The sequence below is a fragment of the Nerophis ophidion genome, linkage group LG06, assembly GCF_033978795.1.
Source record: "Nerophis ophidion isolate RoL-2023_Sa linkage group LG06, RoL_Noph_v1.0, whole genome shotgun sequence".
In the NCBI taxonomy this organism is placed as follows: Eukaryota; Metazoa; Chordata; class Actinopteri; order Syngnathiformes; family Syngnathidae; genus Nerophis; species Nerophis ophidion.
In genome coordinates this window covers 9,974,238-9,996,920 of record NC_084616.1, presented here as the reverse complement: position 1 = coordinate 9,996,920, position 22,683 = coordinate 9,974,238, and the positions used below count along the sequence as shown (strand labels likewise).

The 22,683-nt window shown below is 40.9% G+C and overlaps 1 protein-coding gene across 1 annotated transcript in view; it reads left to right on the top strand.

The window, feature by feature from the left end:
• The window catches only part of itga5 (integrin, alpha 5 (fibronectin receptor, alpha polypeptide)), a 141,634-nt gene that overhangs the window by 26,476 nt on the left and 92,475 nt on the right, over positions 1–22,683 (top strand). The window contains exons 3-7 of the mRNA XM_061902326.1: positions 10,403–10,503; positions 18,382–18,505; positions 20,274–20,335; positions 20,416–20,461; positions 20,523–20,648. Of these exons, the coding sequence (XP_061758310.1) occupies positions 10,403–10,503; positions 18,382–18,505; positions 20,274–20,335; positions 20,416–20,461; positions 20,523–20,648 (459 nt within the window). The remainder of the gene's footprint in view (positions 1–10,402; positions 10,504–18,381; positions 18,506–20,273; positions 20,336–20,415; positions 20,462–20,522; positions 20,649–22,683) is intronic.

The window sequence follows — 22,683 nt, the reverse complement described above, 5'->3', positions numbered from 1 at the left end:
CAACATTCCAGAATGTTTCCATCATTCTAGACTGTTCAGAACATTCTGGACTGTTCCCAACATTCTGGACTTTTCCCAGAATGTGCCCCAACATTCATAGATATCCCTATCATTCCAGCATGTCCCCAACATTCCAGAATGTCCCCAACATTACAGAATGTTCCAATCATTCCGGAATGTCCCCATCATTCCAGAATGTCCCCAACATTTTCGACTCTTCCCAGCATTTCAGAATGTCCCCAACCTTCCAGAATGTCCCCAGCCTTCCAGAATGTCCCCAACATTCCGGAATGTTTCCATCATTCTAGACTGTTCCCAACATTCCGGACTGTTCCCAACAATTTAGACTGTTCCCAACATTCTGGACTTTTCCCAGAATGCGGCCCAACATTCATAGATATCCCTATCATTCCGGAATGTCCCCAACATTCCGGAATGTCCCCAACATTCCGGAATGTTCCCATCATTCCGGAATGTCCCCATCATTCTAGAATGTCCCCAACATTTTAGACTCTTCCCAGCATTTCAGCATGTTCCCAACATTCTGGACTGTTCCCAACCTTCCAGAATGTCCCCAACATTCCAGAATGTTTCCATCATTCTAGAATGTTCCCAACATTCCGGACTGTTCCCAACATTTTGGACTGTTCCCAACATTCTGGACTTTTCCCAGAATGTGCCCCAATATTCATAGATATCCCTATCATTCCAGAATGTCCCCAACATTCCGGAAAGTTCCCATCATTCCGGAATGTCCCCATCATTCCAGAATGTCCCCAACATTTTAGACTCTTCCCAGCATTTCAGCATGTTCCCAACCTTCCAGAATGTCCCCAACCTTCTAGAATGTCTCCATCATTCTAGACTGTTCCCAACATTCTGGACTGTTCCCAACATCCCGGACTGTTCCCAACATTCTGGACTTTTCCCAGAATGTGCCCCAACATTCATAGATATCCCTATCATTCCAGAATGACCCCAACATTCCGGAATATACACATTACGGAATGTTCCCATCATTCCGGAATGTCCCCATCATTCTAGAATGTCCCCAACATTTTAGACTCTTCCCAGCATTTCAGCATGTTCCCAACATTCTGGACTGTTCCCAACCTTCCAGAATGTCCCTAATATTCCAGAATGTTTCCATCATTCTAGAATGTTCCCAACATTCTAGAATGTTCCCAACATTCCGGACTGTTCCCAACATTTGAGACTGTTCCCAACATTCTGGACTTTTCCCAGAATGTGTCCCAACATTCATAGATATCCCTATCATTCCAGAATGTCCCCAACATTACAGACGGTTCCCAACATTCCGGAATATTCCCATCATTCCGGAATGTCCCCAACATTTTAGACTCTTCCCAGAATTTCAGAATGTTCCCATCATTCCAGAATGTCCCCAACCTTCCAGAATATCCCCAACATTAGCCTGTTCCCAACATTCTGGACTGTTCCCAACATATTTGGACTGTTCCCAACATTCCAGAATGTCCCCAAACTTCCAGAATGTCCCCATCATTTAGGAATGTCACCATCATTCCAGAATGTTCCCAACATTCACAGATACCCTTATCAATCCAGAATGTCCCAAACATTCTACAATGTTCCCATCATTCAGGACTGTTCCCAACATTCTAGACGGTTCCCAACATTCCAGATTGTCCCCAAACTTCCAAAATGTCCCCATCATTTAGGAATGTCAGCATCATTCTAGACTGTTCCCTACATTCCACAATGTTCCCATCATTCTAGACTGTTCCCAACATTCTAGACGGTTCTCAACATTCCAGATTGTCACCAAACTTCCAAAATGTCCCCATCATTTAGGAATGTCAGCATCATTCTAGACTGTTCCCATCATTCTAGACTGTTCCCAACATTCTAGACTGTTCCCAACATTCTAGACGGTTCCCAACATTCCAGATTGTCCCCAAACTTCCAAAATGTCCCCATCATTTAGGAATGTCAGCATCATTCTAGACTGTTCCCTACATTCCACAATGTTCCCATCATTCTAGACTGTTCCCAACATTCTAGACTGTTGGGGCTTGGACTAATGTGTTCTGTACTGCCACCGAAGGGACTGGAGTTCAGATTAGAACTACGTTATGTGAAAGATGCTTTACCACAGTAATGTGCCAACTTGGAACCAGGGTAGTCCGGTGTACCGGTACTAGTATAAGGTAACACTTTAGTATGGGGAACATATTTACCATTAATTACTTGCCTATTAAAGTAACAGAGACTTAATTTAGAGTTATTTGGACACTAGGGGAACATATAAGGGTTAGGGTTGCTAATAAGCAATAAGGGTTCGGGTTAGGGTTTCTAACCTAACCCTAACCCCAACCCTGGATCGGTTCACAGCCGAGTGTGAAGCGACTGGGATGAGAATCAGCACCTCCAAGTCCGAGTCCACGGTCCTCGCCCGGGAAAGGGTGGAGTGCCGTCTCCCAAGTTGGGAAGGAGACCCTGCCCCAAGTGGAGGAGTCCAAGTACCTGGAAGTCTTATTCACAAGAAAGGGAAGAGTGGTCGTGAGATTGAAAGGCGGATCGGTGCGGCGTCTTCAGTAATGCGGACGCTGTATCGATCCGTTGTGGTCAAAAAGGAGCTGAGCCGGAAGGCAAAGCTCTCAATTTCCCGGTGGATCTACGTTCCCATGCTCACCTATGGTCTTGAGCTTTGGGTTAAGACCGAAAGGACAAGATCACGGGTACAAGCGGCCCTTAGAGATAGGGCTAGAAGCTTTGTAATCCGGGAGGAGCTCAGAGTAAAGCCGCCGCTCCTCCACATGGAGAGGAACCAGATGAGGTGGTTCGGGCATCTGGTCAGGATGCCACCCGAACGCCTCCCTAGGGAGGTGTTTGGGCGACGTCCGACCGGCAGGAGAAACTATACGGTACAAGCCTAGATCTTTCCATCTGTCGGTCGCCTCGGCAACCAAACATACACAACTCGACCTCGGCCTCGGCCTCGCACTCCCTGGTGGCTCTGAATTATTCGCGCCGACACCTGGGAGTTGTGAAAACAGAGCGGTGTGTTCTTAAAGGTTGAAAGCGATTAGCCGAAGCAACAGGCTCGCAGGTCACGTCCTGTAATTGCCAGCATGGCTGAGGTGCTACGTTTCATGCCGGGACACCACAGGTTTTTAGGCCCGATGCAGGTGCACCTGGGTCATGAAATAAATGCAGTCCTGGCCTCCACTCCTGGTCACGGTCGTAATCCTCTTGAGAAGATGACATTTAGCGCCACGATCTGGACGTGGAAACGAGAGAACTGGAGGCAGAAGTGTGTCGGAACACAGAGCCATGTTGCTACCAGGGCTGCGGTCCAAAGACGGAATGTTTTCCTTGGACCGGAGCCCTCGAGCTGTTCCACAAAGACGCGTAGCAGACCTCCGGCTCGCGTCGTGCTCGCCTTACATCTTGACTTTGCTCGGCGATCGCCAGACCTCCAGAGAGCGGAGCAACACGTTTGCGGTTCCCGACCAGGAACTGCGGTTTCTGGACTAAAGGACTGTCAATTTTGTTTGCATTTTGATCTCAGCGGAGGCGCAGATGCGGCATATGTCTGCCAATGAAGCTGCAAAAGTCTTAAACCTGACTCCCGCGACCATCTGTCTTGTCGAGGAGCGTTGGAGCGGGGGGGGGGGGATCAGGGGCCAGGTGTTCAAACGGACTCCAGGGTCAGTCGGGTTAAGCTCTCCCGATTTGCTCCAAAACAGATCCTCTGCCTGGTGCAGTCCGTGGTATGATCTTGGTATTTGTTTAGCAAAATGCATTTATTTCATTGTGTTTGGAACGGAGTCAGGTTGATAGATTCCAACTTCAACTAATTCCACACATCCTAGGCAGTCAAACTATCCATTTACCAAGTTCAGAATTTTTTTTTTCCAGGATTTCCCAGAATCCCCGTTTTTTCCAAACCGTATTTTCACCCTTTTTTCTGGCGACTACTCCTTCCACATTTTACAACCCACGTCAACTGTTCCACCGCCAAAAAAACAAAGTTTTTTGAACTGGAAAAATTCCCGGTTTTCCCGAAATTCCAGGAACTCCGTAATAACATTTTTCAATTAAAAATGTTACAACTTCAACATTTATCGACCGATTTGAAAAAATTCCAACACCAACCATTTCAAGTCATTCAGAACAGTCATGTCTTTTAGAATTTTCCAATAAATTCCCAGAATTTTAGGTTTTCCTGGACATTTTTCCCCATTCAAAATTAATTGGTCATTTTTCAAACTTCCACCATTTCCACATTTTTCAACCGATTCCACCTTCAACATATTCCACTCATCCTAAACATTCAAACTATGAATTTCCCAAGTTCAAAAAATATATTCCAGGATTTCCAGAATGCCCTTTTTTTCAAACTCTATTTTGACACTTTTTTCTGGCGACTACTCCTTCCACATTTTTCAACTGTTCCGCCGTCAAAACATTCCTCTTAATCAGGACAAAAAAACTAAATTGTTTTTTTTAATTGGAAAAATTTCCGGTTTTCCCGAACTTCCAGGAATTCCGTAATACCGTTTCTCAATTAAAAATGTTACTACTTCAACATTTCTCGACCAATTTGAAAAATTCCAACACCAACCATTTCAACTTATTCAGAACATTCAACTCTTTTAGCATTTTCCTAAAATTTTCCAGATTTCCCAGAATTCCAGGTTTTCCGGGACATTTTTCCCATTCAAAATTAACTGGCCGTGTTTCAAACTTCCATATTTTCCACTGATTCCACCTTCAACATATTCCTATCATCCTAGACATTCAAACTATCCATTTCCCAAGTTAAAAAAAATCCAGGTTTTCCCAGAATGCCTGTTTTTTCAAACCCTATTTTTACCCTTTTTTCTGGCGACTACACCGTCCACATTTTTCAACCCACGTCAACCGTTCCGCCGTCAAAACTTCCCTCTTAATCAGGACCAAAAAACAAGTTGTGTGAACTGAAAAAATTCCTGGTTTTCCTGAAATTCCAGGAATTCCGTAATACCATTTCTCAATTAAAAATGTTACGACTTCAATTTTTACCGACCAATTTGAAAAATTCAACACCAGCCATTTCAACTCATTCAAAACATTCAAGTTTTTTAACATTTTCCAAAAAAATCTCAGATCTCCCAGAATTCCAGGTTTTCCTGGACATTTTTCCCCATTCAAAATGATTTGGCCATTTTTCAAACTTCCACCATTTCCACATTTTTCAACCGATTCCACCTTCAACATATTCCACTCATCCTAGATATTCAAACTATCCATTTCCCAAGTTAAAAAAATTAGGGTTTTTTTTAACCCGAAAAATTGCCGGTTTTCCCGAAATTCCAGGAATTCCGTAATACCATTGCTGGGTTAAAAATGTTACTTCTTTGACATTTCTCGACCCATTTGAAAAATTCCAACACTGACCATTTCAACTCATTCATAACATTCAAGTCTTTTAGCATTTTTCAAAAAATTCCCAGAATTCCAGGTTATCCAGATATTTTTCCCCATTCAAATTGAACTGGACATATTTCAAACTTCCACCATTTCCACATTTTCCAACCGTTCCACCGTCAAAACATTCCTCTTAATCAGGACAAAAAAAATAGTTATTTTTAAAGTGCAAAAATTCCCGGTTTTCCCGAAATTCCAGGAATTCCGTAATACCATTTCTCGATTAAAAATGTTACTACTTACACATTTCTCAACCGATTAAAAAAAATCCAACACCGACCATTCCAACTCATTCATAACATTCACATCTTTTATCATTTTTCAAAAAAATCCCAGAATTCCAGGTTATCCTGGATATTTTTCCCCATTCAAATTGAACAGGACATATTTCAAACTTCCACCATTTCCACATTTTTCAACCGTTCCACCGTCAAAACAGTCCTCTTAATCAGGACAACAAAAATTTGGTTTTTTTAAACTGGAAAAATTCCCGTTTTTTTCACCAAAATTCCAGGAATTCTGTAATACCATTTCTCGATTAAAAATGTTACTATTTCAACATTTCTCGACCGATTTAAAAAATTCCAACACCGACCATTCGAACTCATTCATAACATTCAAGTCTTTTAGCATTTTTCAAAAAATTCCCCGAATTCCAGGTTATCCTGGATATTTTTCCCCATTCAAATTGAACTGTACATATTTCAAACTTCCACCATTTCCACATTTTTCAACCGTTCCACCGTCAAAACATTCCTCTTAATCAGGACAAAAAAAATAGTTTTTTTGAACTGCGAAAATTCCCGGTTTTCCCGAAATTCCAGGAATTCCGTAATACCATTTCTCGATTAAAAATGTTACTACTTCAACGTTTCTCGACCGATTTGAAAAATTCCAACACCGACCATTCCAACTCATTCATAACATTCAAGCCTTTTAGCATTTTTCAAAAAATTCCCAGAATTCCAAGTTACCCTGGATATTTTTCCCCATTCAAATTGAACATGACATATTTCAAACTTCCACCATTTCCACATTTTTCAACCGGTCCACCGTCAAAACATTCCTCTTAATCAGGACCAAAAAAATTTGTTTTTTTTAAACTGGAAAAATTCCCGGTTTTCCCGAAATTCCAGGAACTCCGTAATACCATTTCTCGATTAAAAATGTTACTACTTCAACATTTCTCAACCGCTTTGAAAAATTCCAACATTGACCATTCCAACTCATTCATAACATTCACGTTTTTTAGCATTTTTCTAAAAATTCCCAGAATTCCAGGTTATCCTGGATATTTTTTCCCATTCAAATTGAACTGGACATATTTCAAACTTCCACCATTTCCACATTTTTCAACCGTTCCGCTGTCAAAACATTCCTCTTAATCAGGACAAAAAAAATAAAATTTTAAACTGCAAAAATTCCCGGTTTTCCCGAAATTCCAGGAATTCTGTAATACCATTTCTCGATTAAAAATGTTACTACTTCAACGTTTCTCGACCGATTTGAAAAATTCCAACAACGACCATTTCAACTCATTCATAACATTCAAGTCTTTTAGCATTTTTCAAAAAAATCCCAGAATTCCAGGTTATACTGGATATTTTTCCCCATTCAAATTGAACTGGACATATTTCAAACTTTCACCATTTCCACATTTTTCAACCGTTCCACCGTCAAAACATTCCTCTTAATCAGGACCAAAAAAAAAAGTTTTTTTAAACTGCAAAAATTCCCGGTTTTCCCGAAATTCCAGGAATTCTGTAATACCATTTCTCGATTAAAAATGTTACTACTTCAACGTTTCTCGACCGATTTGAAAAATTCCAACACCGACCATTTCAACTCATTCATAACATTCAAGTCTTTTAGCATTTTTCAAAAAATTCCCAGAATTCCATGTTATCCTGGATATTTTTCCCCATTCAAATTGAACTGGACATATTTCAAACTTCCACCATTTCCACATTTTTTAACCGTTCCACCGTCAAAACATTCCTCTTAATCATGACAAAAAAAATGTGTTTTTTTTTTAAACTGGAAAAATTCCCGGTTTTCCCGAAATTCCAGGAACTCCGTAATACCATTTTTCAATTAAAAATGTTACTACTTCAACATTTCTCGACCGATTTGAAAAATTCCAACACCAATCGTTTCATCTGATTCAGAACATTCATGTCTTTTAGAATTTTCCAATAAATTCCCAGAATTTTAGGTTTTCCTGGACATTTTCCCCATTCAAAATTAACTGGCCGTGTTTCAAACTTCCATATTTTCCACATTTTTCAACCGATCCCACCTTCAACATATTCCACTCATCCTAAACATTCAAACTATCAATTTCCCAAGTTCAAAAAAATATATTCCAGGATTTTCCAGAATGGCCGTTTTTTCAAACCCTATTTTCACCCTTTTTTCTGGCGACTACTCCTTCCACATTTTTCAACTTTTCCACCGTCAAAACAGTCCTCTTAATCAGGACAAAAAAACAAAGTTGTTTTTTTTTTAACTGGAAAAATTTGCGGTTTTCCCGAAATTCCAGGAATTCCGTAATACCATTTCTCGATTAAAAATGTTACTACTTCAATATTTCTCGACCGATTTGAAAAATTCCAACACCAACCATTTCAAATCATTCAGAACAATCAAGTCTTTTAGAATTTTCCAAAAATTTCCCAGAATTCCAAGTTATCCTGGATATTTTTCCCCATTCAAATTGAACTGGACATATTTCAAACTTCCACCATTTCCAAATTTTTTAACCCTTCCACCGTCAAAACATTCCTCTTAATCAGGACCAAAAAAAATTAGTTTTTTTTAAACTGGAAAAAATCCCGGTTTTCCCGAAATTCACAGGAATTCCTTAATACCATTTCTCGATTAAAAATGTTACTACTTCAACATTTCTCAACCGATTTGAAAAATTCCAACACCGACCATTCCAACTCATTCAAGTCTTTTAGCATTTTTCAAAAAATTCCCAGAATTCCAGGTTATCCTGGATATTTTTCCCCATTCAAATTGAACTGGACATATTTCAAACTTCCACCATTTCCACATTTTTCAACCGTTCCACCGTCAAAACATTCCTCTTAATCAGGACAAAAAAAATAGTTCTTTTTAAAGTGCAAAAATTCCCGGTTTTCCCGAAATTCCAGGAATTCCTTAATACCATTTCTCGATTAAAAATGTTACTACTTCAACATTTCTCGACCGATTTGAAAAATTCCAACACCGACCATTTCAACTCATTCATAACATTCAAATCTTTTAGCATTTTTCAAAAAATTCCCAGAATTCCAGGTTATCCTGGATAATTTTCCCAATTCAAACTGAACTGGACATATTTCAAACGTCCACATTTTTCAACCGTTCCGCCGTCAAAACATTCCTCTTAATCAGGACAAAAAATGTGTTTTTTCGAACCTGGAAAAATTCCCGGTTTTCCCGAAATTCCAGGAATTCTGTAATACCATTTCTCGATTAAAAATGTTACTACTTCAACATTTCTCGACCGATTTGAAAAATTCCAACACCGACCATTCCAACTCATTCAAGTCTTTTAGCATTTTTTAAAAAATTCCCAGAATTCCTGGTTATCCTGGATATTTTTCCCCATTCAAATTGAACTGGACATATTTCAAACTTCCACCATTTCCACATTTTTTTAACCGTTCCACTGTCAAAACATTCCTCTTAATCAGGACAAAAAAAATTAGTTTTTTTTTAACTGGAAAAAATCCCGGTTTTCCCGAAATTCCAGGAATTCCGTAATACCATTTCTCGATTGAAAATGTTACTACTTCAACATTTCTCAACCGATTTGAAAAATTCCAACACCAACCATTCCAACTCATTCAAGTCTTTTAGCATTTTTCAAAAAATTCCCAGAATTCCTGGTTATCCTGGATATTTTTCCCCATTCAAATTGAACTGGACATATTTCAAACTTCCACATTTTTCAACCGTTCCACCCTCAAAACATTCCTCTTAATCAGGACAAAGAAAAATAGTCTTTTTAAACCGGAAAAATTCCCGGTTTTCCCGAAATTCCAGGAATTCTGTAATACCATTTCTCGATTAAAAATGTTACTACTTCAACATTTCTCAACCAATTTGAAAAATTCCAACACCGACCATTCCAACTCATTCAAGTCTTTTAGCATTTTTCAAAAAATTCCCAGAATTCCAGGTTATCCTGGATATTTTTCCCCATTCAAATTGAACCGGACATATTTCAAACTTCCACATTTTTCAACCGTTCCACCGTTAATCAGGACAAAAAAAAATAGTCTTTTTAAACCGGAAAAATTCCCGGTTTTCCCGAAATTCCAGGACTTCAACATTTCTTGACCGATTTGAAAAATTCCAACACCGACCATTTCAACTCATTCAGAACATTCAAGTCTTTTAACATCCATCCATTTTCCTACCGCTTCTCCCTTTTGGGGTGGCCGGGAGTTGCTGGAGCCAATCTCAGGTGGAAGGCGGGGAACACCCTGGACAAGTCGCCCCCAAAAATTTCCTCCAAATTCCCTCCAAATTCCCAAATGTTCATTAAAAATCCCCATTGAAATGAACGGGACATTTTTCAAAGTGGCTCCTCTTCAACAATTCGTCATTTTGAAGTTGAACTTCAGCATTGGAGCACTAGCACGCAATTCCTTGAGGAATGTCATCATCTTCTAAAATGTTGCCTCGCCTCGATGCTTGTGAGAAACATAACAGCACACATTTTTACGGGTATAAAAAAGCAACAGAAATGTACACAAAGGCTCCACTAAAACACAACTGATGAGCGTTTCAAGACAGATTTACACTTCTGCTGCTAAATCTGTCATCTGTGTCATGTTTTTTTCGCATTTTTGTGCGTGTTTTGTTTACATTTTTTCACCCGGGCTTCACAAAATTCTTTGCGTTAACGGAAATATGTGTGTGTCCGTCACAGGGGATCGCAACTTCCTGATCAACGATACGCAGCACCAGATCGACTTCAAGTCCCACCAGTGGTTCGGCGCCACCGTGCGTTCCCACGGCGACACCATTCTGGTGAGTTGACGCCGACGTTCCGCAGATGCCGACCCCACGACACTTTTTCTCAGAGTGAACTCCCCCCCCGGGCTAATAATAAACTCCAGGAAATAACCACTCTTTTTTCAACACATCTCATTTGGTCAGTATGGCAAGAAAAAGTTGGAGTGTAAAAGTTAGATTGTCAACAAATTCTCCATAACCGTCAGTAATGTAGAGTTAGCACTAATCTTGTACGCTAGTGTAGTATAACGGTACTAATGAGTCAAAAACGGTACTATACCCTGTTTGAAAAGTCGTCAGGTGGGGACATTGCGGGTATTTTACCAGCAGAGGAGCATGTTCGGCAGCACACACGCACAGAGTACTTACAAGCAGACACGGTGTGTAGACAGAAAAGGGAGAACGGACACATTTTGGTGTTAAAAAGTAAAGATAAAGGTGAAGTTATAACACTGAAACACATGGCTTTAAGACATGGCTTGCTAGCTAGCGGCTAATGTCCGTTTGCAACTTCTGAATCACTCACCCTCGCCTCCAAGGTGACAAATAAAGTAAGCTTCTTACAAGAAGCATTATCACCAGTGCACAAAGCAAGGTCCATAAAGACATGGATGAACTTGACTGGCCTGCACAGAGTCTTGACCTGAACCCGATAGAACACCTTTTGGATGAGTGAAGTGAAGTATATTTATATAGCGCTTTTTCTCAAGTGACTCAAAGCGCTTTACATAGTGACACCCAATATCTAAGTTACATTTAAACCAGTGCGGGTAAAGTATCTTGCCCAAGGACACAACGGCAGTGACTAGGATGGCACAAGCGGGAATCGTACCTGCAACCCTCAAGTTGCTGGCACGGCCACTCTACCAACCGAGCTATGAATTAGAACAAAGACTGAGAGCCAGGCCTTCTCCACCAACATCAGCGTGTGACCTCACCAAGGAATGGTGGAAAATTCCTACAACCTTGTGGACAGCCTTCCTAGAAGAGTTGAAGCTGCAAAAGGTCATATTGAGCCCTATGGGTTAGGAATGGGATGACACTTCCAAGTTCATATGCGAGTCAAGGCAGGTGGCCAAATAGTCGACATGTATCTCTTATGTTGGACTGCCATCTACTGGTCATTTCACCATGTACCAAATAAAATAGCTTCGAGGTCGGTAAGCTTTAAGACATGGCTTGCTAGCTAGCGGCTAATGTCTGTTTGCAACTTCTGAATCACTCAATCTCGCCTCCAAGGTGACAAATAAAGTAAGCTTCTTACAAGAAGCATTATCACCAGTGCACAAAGCAAGGTCCATAAAGACATGGATGAACTTGACTGGCCTGCACAGAGTCTTGACCTGAACCCGATAGAACCCCTTTTAGATGAATTAGAACAAAGACTGAGCACCAGACCTTCTCCACCAACATCAGCGTGTGACCTCACCAATGAATGGTGGAAAATTCCTACAACCTTGTGGACAGCCTTCCCAGAAGAGTTGAAGCTGCAAAAGGTCATATTGAACCCTATGGGTTAGGAATGGGATGACACTTCCAAGTTCATATGCGGGTCAAGGTAGGTGGCCAAATAGTTGACACGTATCTCTTATGTAGGACTGCCATCTACTGGTCATTTCGCCATGTACCAAATAAAATTGCTTCGAGGTCGGTAAGCTTTAAGACATGGCTTGCTAGCTAGCGGCTAATGTCCGTTTGCAACTTCTGAATCACTCACCCTCGCCTCCAAGGTGACAAATAAAGTAAGCTTCTTACAAGAAGCATTATCACCAGTGCACACAGCAAGGTCCATAAAGACATGGATGAACTTGACTGGCCTGCACAGAGTCTTGACCTGAACCCGATAGAACCCCTTTTAGATGAATTAGAACAAAGACTGAGCGCCAGGCCTTCTCCACCAACATCAGCGTGTGACCTCACCAAGGAATGGTGGAAAATTCCTACAACCTTGTGGACAGCCTTCCCAGAAGAGATGAAGATGCAATAGCATATTGAGCCCTATGGGTTAGGAATGGGATGACACTTCCAAGTTCATATGCGGGTCAAGGCAGGTGGCCAAATAGTTGACACGTATCTCTTATGTTGGACTGCCATCTACTGATCATTTCACCATGTACCAAATAAAATTGCTTCGAGGTCGGTAAGCTTTAAGACATGGCTTGCTAGCTAGCGGCTAATGTCCGTTTGCAACTTCTGAATCACTCACCCTCGCCTCCAAGGTGACGAATAAAGTAAGCTTCTTACAAGAAGAATTATCACCAGTGCACACAGCAAGGTCCTTAAAGACATGGATGAACTTGACTGGCCTGCACAGAGTCTTGACCTGAACCCGATAGAACCCCTTTTAGATGAATTAGAACAAAGACTGAGCGCCAGGCCTTCTCCACCAACATCAATCAATCAATCAATCAATGTTTACTTATATAGCCCTAAATCACTAGTGTCTCAAAGGGCTGCACAAACCACCACGACATCTAACATGATACTGTGAAAGTTCAATCCACAATGGATACAACACAGTCGCGAGAGTCCAGTCCAAAGAGGATCTAAGACACAGCAGCGAGAGTCCCGTTCACAGCGGAGCCAGCAGGAAACCATCCGAAGCGTAGGCGGATCAGCAGCGCAGAGATGTCCCCAGCCGATACACAGGCGAGCAGTACATGGCCACCGGATCGGACCGGACCCCCTCTACACGGGAGAGTGGGACATAGAAGAAAAAGAAAAGAAACGGCAGATCAACTGGTCTAAAAAGGGAGTCTATTTAAAGGCTAGAGTATACAAATGAGTTTTAAGGTGAGACTTAAATGCTTCTACTGAGGTGGCATCTCGAACTGTTACCGGGAGGGCATTCCAGAGTACTGGAGCCCGAACGGAAAACGCTCTATAGCCCGCAGACTTTTTTTGGGCTTTGGGAATCACTAATAAGCCGGAGTCCTTTGAACGCAGATTTCTTGCCGGGACATATGGTACAATACAATCGGCAAGATAAGATGGAGCTAGACCGTGTAGTATTTTATACGTAAGTAGTAAAACCTTAAAGTCACATCTTAAGTGCACAGGAAGCCAGTGCAGGTGAGCCAGTACAGGCGTAATGTGATCAAACTTTCTTGTTCTTGTCAAAAGTCTAGCAGCCGCATTTTGTACCAACTGTAATCTTTTAATGCTAGACATGGGGAGACCCGAAAATAATACGTTACAGTAGTCGAGGCGAGACGTAACAAACGCATGGATAATGATCTCAGCGTCTTTAGTGGACAGAATGGAGCGAATTTTAGCGATGTTACGGAGATGAAAGAAGGCCGTTTTAGTAACGCTTTTAATGTGTGCCTCAAAGGAGAGAGTTGGGTCGAAGATAATACCCAGATTCTTTACCGTGTCGCCTTGTTTAATTGTTTGGTTGTCAAATGTTAGAGTTGTATTATTAAATAGAGTTCGGTGTATAGCAGGACCGATAATCAGCATTTCCGGTTTTTTGGCGTTGAGTTGCAAAAAGTTAGCGGACATCCATTGTTTAATTTCATTAAGACACGCCTCCAGCTGACTACAATCCGGCGTGTTGGTCAGCTTTAGGGGCATGTAGAGTTGGGTGTCATCAGCATAACAGTGAAAGCTAATACCGTATTTGCGTATGACGTCACCTAGCGGCAGCATGTAGATGCTGAAGAGTGCAGGGCCAAGGACCGAACCCTGGGGAACTCCACACGTTACCTTAACGTAGTCCGAGGTCACATTGTTATGGGAGACACACTGCATCCTATCAGTAAGATAAGAGTTAAACCAAGACAGGGCTAAGTCTGACATACCAATTCGTGTTTTGATACGTTCTAATAAAATATTATGATCGACGGTATCGAAAGCAGCGCTAAGATCGAGGAGCAGCAACATAGATGACGCATCAGAATCCATCGTTAGCAATAGATCATTAGTCATTTTTGCGAGGGCTGTCTCCGTGGAGTGATTTGCCCTGAAACCGGATTGAAAGGTTTCACATAGATTGTTAGACGCTAAGTGTTCATTTAACTGCTCCGCAACAATTTTTTCAAGGATTTTTGAAATAAAGGGAAGGTGAGACACCGGTCGGTAATTTACCATGAGGTCAGGATCGAGGTTAGGTCTTTTAAGAAGAGGATGAATAACCGCTTTTTTGAATGCTAGGGGAACAGTGCCCGAGGAGAGTGATAAGTTTATAATATTTAGCACTGATGGACCTAATAATTCAAAGAGCTCCTTGATCAGTTTCCCAGGAAGAGGGTCAAGTAAACATGTTGTCTGTTTTATTCCATTTACACGTTGTAACAATTCCTCTAATGTTATTTCCTCAAAACGAGAGAAACTATTTTGGAGGGCAGTATCCGCCGTATATACAAATGTGTCAGTGTTAATAGAACCCCGTTGTAGCTGGGACGCATTGTCTTTAATCTCCTTTCTAATGACTTCAATTTTCTTACTAAAGAATTGCATAAAGTCATCAGCTGAGTGGGTGGAGCTACTGGAAGGAGTCCCTTGTTGGGTTAGCGATGCTACCGTACTAAACAAAAATTTAGGATCGTTTTTATTACGGTGGATGAGATTTGAGTAATATTTAGCTTTAGCTAAGGTAAGCATGCGTTTATAAGTTATTAAACCATCACTCCATGCTTGATGGTGCACCTCAAGTTTAGTCGTGCGCCATTTGCGTTCCAGCTTTCTACATAATAATTTCTGAGCTCTAGTTTCTTCTGTAAACCACGGGGTGCGCTTTTTTGGAGCCTTTTTTAACTTTAGCGGTGCTATGTTATCAATGGTTTCGCGCAGGGCGTCGTTAAAGTTGTTAGTGAGGTTATCAATAGAGCCCACATACTTTGGGAATGGTGCCATTACCGAGGGCAGTAGGTCAGCAAGAGTTGTCGTTGTGGCTGTATTAATGTTGCGGCTGCTATAGCAGGTATTATTATTATTAGTTTGACGAACATGCGTCTGAACCTCGAATTTTATAAGGTAATGATCGGACAATACTTTAGTATACGGGAGTATCGTAACTTTGGAAACGGTGATGCCCCTGACAAGCACTAGGTCTATCGTATTACCGTTGCGATGCGTGGGTTCATTTATTATTTGTGTGAGACCACAGCTATCAATTACAGTCTGGAGCGCTACGCACGGTGGGTCCGATGGGGTATTCATATGGATATTAAAGTCCCCCATTATGATTATATTATCGGCGTGTGTCACTAGATCAGCAACGAACTCTGTGAATTCATTAATAAAGTCCGAATAGGGCCCTGGGGGGCGGTAGATAACAGCCAGGTGTAGAGGCAGCGGTGTGACAGACCTCATAGTAAGCACCTCAAACGATTTATATTTATTATTTATGTTAGGACTAAGGTTAAAGTTTTCGTTGTATATTAGTGCGACCCCCCCACCCCTTTTGAGCGGACGGGCAATATGCGCATGTGTAAAGTTAGGAGGACATGCCTCATTTAGCGCAAAAAAGTCGTTTGGTTTAAGCCAGGTTTCGCTGAGACCGATGACGTTAAGATTGTTGTCTCTGATAATATCATTAACTAACAACGTTTTAGGAGACAATGATCTTATGTTTAAAAAACCTATATTATAGGTAGTGGGCTGTTTTAGGGAATTTTTGATCAAATTATCCGTAGTAGCAATATTAATAATGTTGTGTTTATTATGCCCAGTGCATTTAGTATAGTTACGACCATATCTAGGAATTGATACGACAGGAATTTTCCGATTGTTTGATTGTTGCTTTGATAAACTGCACGCATCATGGTTAGCCACCTCAGTAACGGGGATTTTCCGATTGTTTGTTTGTTGCTTTGATAAACTGCACACATCATGGTTAGCCATCTCAGTAACGGGGATTTTCCGATTGTTTGTTTGTTGCTTTGATAAACTGCACGCATCATAATTAGCCACCTCAGTAAAACACATGTCCAACTCTGAAACACTCAAAGCAGAAAAAACTTGTTCTAATTTAACTGACTCCTTACCCAGACCAGTAGTCTCGCATTTTCCATCTAAATCCGTCTTCGGGATGGAGGAAAGTGGTGTTCTGTGGGGATTAGCCTTCTGCTTTGTTTTTAGCCCCGCTCGGCATCCGCGTTTCCGATCACACCGCTGGCGTCTGCTCCGTAGACGGCCCCCGCTGCTACTAGACTCCCCTGCTTCACAGGCCGCTGGATGTAGCCGCCGATGTATTCCCATGCTAGTTAGCAAGTCTAGCACGCCCGCGTCTATCAGTCCAAAACGGCCCGATTCGTCCACATCCAGAAGTGTCTGGCGGTCGTACGTGATCACGGAGTGACCACGATGTGAGCCAGCCATAAAGTTTGTGGAATTGTCCGGTATTTCTGCCAAATGTTCCATCTTTAGCAAGAGCTCCTCGAGAGCGCAGCCCGTCCGGGCGCCGCCATCTTGGAATATCAGCGTGTGACCTCACCAATGAATGGTGGAAAATTCCTATAACCTTGTGGACAGCCTTCCCAGAAGAGTTGACGCTGCATTAGCATATTGAGCCCTCTGGGTTAAGAATGGGATGACACTTCCAAGTCCATATGCGGGTCAAGGCAGGTGGCCAAATAGTTGACACGTATCTCTTATGTAGGACTGCCATCTACTGGTCATTTCACCATGTACCAAATAAAATTGCTTCGAGGTCGGTAAGCTTTAAGACATGGCTTGCTAGCTAGCGGCTAATGTCCGTTTGCAACTTCTGAATCACTCACCCTCGCCTCCAAGGTGACAAATAAAGTAAGCTTCTTACAAGAAGCATTATCACCATTGCACAAAGCAAGGTCCTTAAAGACATTGATGAACTTGACTGGCCTGCACAGAGTCTTGACCTGAACCCGATAGAACCCGTTTTAGATGAATTAGAACAAAGACTGAGCGCCAGACCTTCTCCACCAACATCAGCGTGTGACCTCACCAAGGAATGGTGGAAAATTCCTATAACCTTGTGGACAGCCTTCCCAGAAGAGTTGAAGCTGCAAAAGGTCATATTGAGCCCTATGGGTTAGGAATGGGATGACACTTCCAAGTTCATATGCGGGTCAAGGAAGGTGGCCAAATATTCGACACGTATCTCTTATGTTGGACTGCCATCTACTGATCATTTCACCATGTACCAAAAAAAATTGCTTCGAGGTCGGTAAGCTTTAAGACATGGCTTGCTAGCTAGCGGCTAATGTCCGTTTGCAACTTCTGAATCACTCACCCTCGCCTCCAAGGTGACAAATAAAGTAAGCTTCTTACAAGAAGCATTATCACCAGTGCACACAGCAAGGTCCATAAAGACATGGATGAACTTGACTGGCCTTCACAGAGTCTTGACGTGAACCCGATAGAACACCTTTTAGATGAATTAGAACAAAGACTGAGCGCCAGACCTTCTCCACCAACATCAGCGTGTGACCTCACCAAGGAATGGTGGAAAATTCCTACAACCTTGTGGACAGCCTTCCCAGAAGAGTTGAAGCTGCAAAAGGTCATATTGAACCCTATGGGTTAGGAATGGGATGACACTTCCAAGTTCATATGCGGGTCAAGGAAGGTGGCTATATAGTCGACACGTATCTCTTATGTTGTACTGCCATCTACTGGTCATCTCACCTTGTACCAAATAAAATTGCTTCGAGGTCGGTAAGTACAACTTATAAGGCGCGCTGTCGAATTTCGAGGGGGAAAAGGATTTTAAGTGCGCCAGTGACGTCTTAGTCTCGGGGTCCGATAGCAGGGGTCGTGACCCGGGTTGGGTTTCGTGGCTACCCTCCTCCAGATGCTAGCCCCCCCTCCCCCACTGTTGTAGCAACTGGGAAAACATCTCTGGCTTAGAACAATATATATCCACTGAACCCCCCCCCCACCCCCCCCCCCCCCCCTCCTGTCCCACAGGCCTGCGCGCCGCTCTACTCGTGGCGGACGGAGAAGGACGTGGCGCGATCGGACGCTACCGGCACTTGCTACCTCTCCGTGCAGAACTTCACCAAGTTTGTGGAGTACGCCCCCTGCAGAACAGGTGACCGCCGTTGTCGCTCCGTGGCCTTCTCGCTTTTGACGGCGGAGGCGGCGTGTAATGAAAGACAATTATGTTTTCTCTGGTCACACAAAAATCAGTATTACCTCAGCAATGTGGGAATATGATGATTGTAAGGCAGGTTTATTGTACAAGTGCGCCCTGGAATATGATTTGTCTCCGAGACATCTTTAGAGGCACTTAAACTTTGGAAAAGGAATTATTTGTATTTTTGAAAAATATTAAATATATATATTTATTTATTTTTGATAAATAAACATCACAATTATTTGTATGTCTATTTATATATATATATATATATATATATATATATGTATATACACATAAATAATACAGTATATTATATATTTGTGTGTGTGTATATGTATATACATATATATAAACAAATAATTGTTTTGTATCTATTGATAATTAAAATGTAATATATGTTTATATATTTTTAAATATATATATTAAAAATAATGCAGTTTATTATATATGTGTATGTGTGTTTGTATATATATATATATATATATATACAAATATTTGTGATGTATTTATTAATTATTAAAATGAAAAATATATATATATATGTTTTAAATGTACATATATAAATAGTTTATATTATATATATATATATATATATATATATATATATGTGTGTGTGTGTCTTTATATATATGTGTAGATATATATATATTTATACAAATAATTGTGATGTGTTTATTAATTATTAAAATGAAATACATATATATATTTTTTAAATATTTATATTTAAAAATAATACAGTTTATTATATATATATATATATATAAGGGTGTGTGTGTATATATATATATATATATATGTATGTACAAATAATTGTGATGTATTTATTATTAAAATTTTATATACATTTTTTTTAATGTTTTTATATATATATATATAAAAATAAAACAGTATATTACACATATTTATATATAATATACTGTATTTATATATATTTTATAATAATTAATAAATACATCACAATTGTTTGTATTTACATATATTTATATGTATGTATATATATAAATATATATATATACACACACACACACTTATATGTTTGTGTGTGTGTGTGTGTGTGTGTGTGTAAATATATATACAAATAATTGGGATGTATTTATTAATGATTAAAATTAAATATATATTGTTTAATAATACATACAAAAAATACAGTGTATATATATATATATATATATATATATGTGTGTGTGTGTGTGTGTTATACAATCGTAAGCATTCTAATATTAGCATTTTGAGGAAAATTTGCACCTATACATTTCAGCGTCAAATATTTTTTTACTTGACAAATGATACCTGTTAGCATGCTAGCTTATTTTAAGCTAATTTTGCAGGTCACAATACGGTACTTCATGCATGCTAACGTTAGCAGGCTAGCATTTTTCCGGTCGACACCTCCATAATAAAACACTCTATTTTTGGTCATTGACGCATGTTACTGTTAGCATTTCAGCATGCTAACATGAGCATATTGGATTTTTCAATCTCTTTCAACATGTTATTGGTAGCATGTGAGCATGCTATATATATATATATTTTTTTTAGCTATTTTTGCTCATATATTTTGTGTTACCTGACATGTTACTGGCCAGCATGCTTTGACTATTAAGCTATACCAGCAAATTTGTACTGAAATTCCATTGTGTTGTTATTTGGGGGGAAAAAATACTGGATTTGAAGATAAAAACGACTAAAATGTATTATTCATCTTATCTTATGTGCGTAGAAATCAGCGATGAGGGAGGTCAAGGCTACTGCCAAGGAGGATTCAGTGCCGACTTCACCACGGTAAAACCCTCATTCTCCTACCGGGGTTTCGTTTTCTTGCCGTCTCGCTCCGTCGCCATAGTAACCTGCTTCCCTTTCAGGACGGCCGGGTGGTGCTGGGCGGGCCGGGCAGCTACTTCTGGCAAGGTACGTGGACGTGGCCGCTTGACCAAACGCCCGCTGACCTTCTCTTGTGGCGTCTCGACAGGTCAGGTGATCTCTGCGGACAAGGAGGACATTATCAAGACCTACTACCCCGGGTACTTCATGCAGTCCGTGGACGGTCAGATCCAGACCAAGCAAGTCCAGGCTCAACACGACGACAGCTACCAAGGTCCGTTAATCCTCGTTTGCCCTCGTCTCTCCTTTCTGGGTTCTGCAAAACCCCCAAACTAGTGACGTTTTCACCTTGTGTAAATGCTAAATAAAAAGAGAATACAACAAATCCTTTTCAACTTATATTCAATTGAATAGACTGCAAAATAATAATAATAATAATAATAGTTAAAAAATATCAATGGCATATAAAATAAAATTTAAATGCAAATTCAATGCCTCTTTTCTATTTGCAGCCTTCTGAGGTAAATATCAAAATATATTGTAGCGTCTTGAAAGAGTTAGTGCTGCAAGGGATTCTGGGTAATTGTTCTGTTGTGTTTATGTTATGTTACAGTGCAGATGTTCTCTCGAAATGTGTTTGTCATTCTTGTTTGGTGTTAGTTCACAGTGTGGTGCATATTTGTAATAGTGTTAAAATACCCTCAGTGTGACCTGTATGGCTGTTGACCAAGTGTGCCTTGCATTCACTTATGTGTGTAATAGCCGCATATATTATCAAATACAATTTAAATACAAATGTAATGCCTCTTTTCTATTTGCAGCCTTCTGAGGTAAATATCAAAATATAATGCAGCGTCTTGAAAGAGTTAGTGCTGCAAGGGATTCTGGGTAATTGTTCTGTTGTGTTTATGTTATGTTACAGTGCAGATGTTCTCCCGAAATATGTTTGTCATTCTTGTTTAGTGTTAGTTCACAGTGTGGTGCATATTTGTAATAGTGTTAAAATTGCCACCCTCAGTGTGACCTGTATGACTGTTGACCAAGTGTGCCTTGCATTCACTTATGTGTGTAATAGCCGCATATATTATGCGAGTGGGCCTACACGCTGTTTGTGTGGAGGAAATGCGGACGTGACGACAGGTTGTAGAGAACGCTAAAGGCCCTCAGTATTGTTGTCCTGGTAAAAATCGGGAGAATGCTTGCCCCGGGAGATTTTCGGGAGGGGCACTGAACTTCGGGAGGATTGGCAAGTTGAGAAACCGCTGTTGTGTAATAACGGCGGGCCAGCTGTAATGTTAATTTGATATCGCCTCAAGGGCCAAATTAAATTACACGGCGGGCCAGAGTTTGACACCCATGATCTACGGTCTGTAATACCATCAAAAGGTTCAGAGAATCTGGAGAAATCACTGCACGTAAGCCATGACATTACGCACCTTACATCCCTCAGGTGGTACTGCATCAAAAAGTGACATCAGTGTGTAAAGGATATCACCACATGGGCTCGGGAACACTTAGAAAAAAACCACTGTCTAACTACAGTGAGTTGCTACATCTGTAAGTGCAAGTTAAAACTCTACTATCCAAAGCCATTTATCAACAACACCCAGAAACGCCAAGCCCGAGCTCATCTCAGATGGACTGATGCAAAGTAGGAAAAAGTGTTCCGTGGTCTGACAAGGTCACATATCAAATTGTTTTCGGAAACTGTGGACGTGGTGTCTGGCGGACCAAAGAGGAAAAGAACCATCCGGACTGTTCTAGGCACAAGGTGTAAAAGTCAGCATGTGTGATGGTATGGGGGTGTATTAGTGAAGTGAATTATATTTATATAGCGCTTTTCTCAAGTGACTCAAAGCGCTTCACATAGTGAAACCCAATATCTAAGTTACATTTAAACCAGTGTGGGTGGCACTGGGAGCAGGTGGGTAAAGTGTCTTGCCCAAGGAAACAACAGCAGTGACTAGGATGGCACAAGCGGGAATCGAACCTGCAACCCTCAAGTTGCTGGCACGGCCACTCTACCAACCGAGCTATGCCGCCCCACAAGCCAAGGCATGGGTAACTTACACATCTGTGAAGGCACCATTAATGCTGAAAAGTACATACAGCTTTTGGAGCAATCCAAGCAACGCTATCATGGACGCCCCTGCTTATTTCAGCAAGACGACGCCAAACCTTTTACTATGAAGAGTGCAGGTACTAGACTGGCCTGCCTTTAGTCCAGACCTGGATGTGTGGTGCAATATGAAGGCTAAAATATGAGGCAGGAGACTGTTGAACAACTTAAGCTGTACATCAAGCAAGAA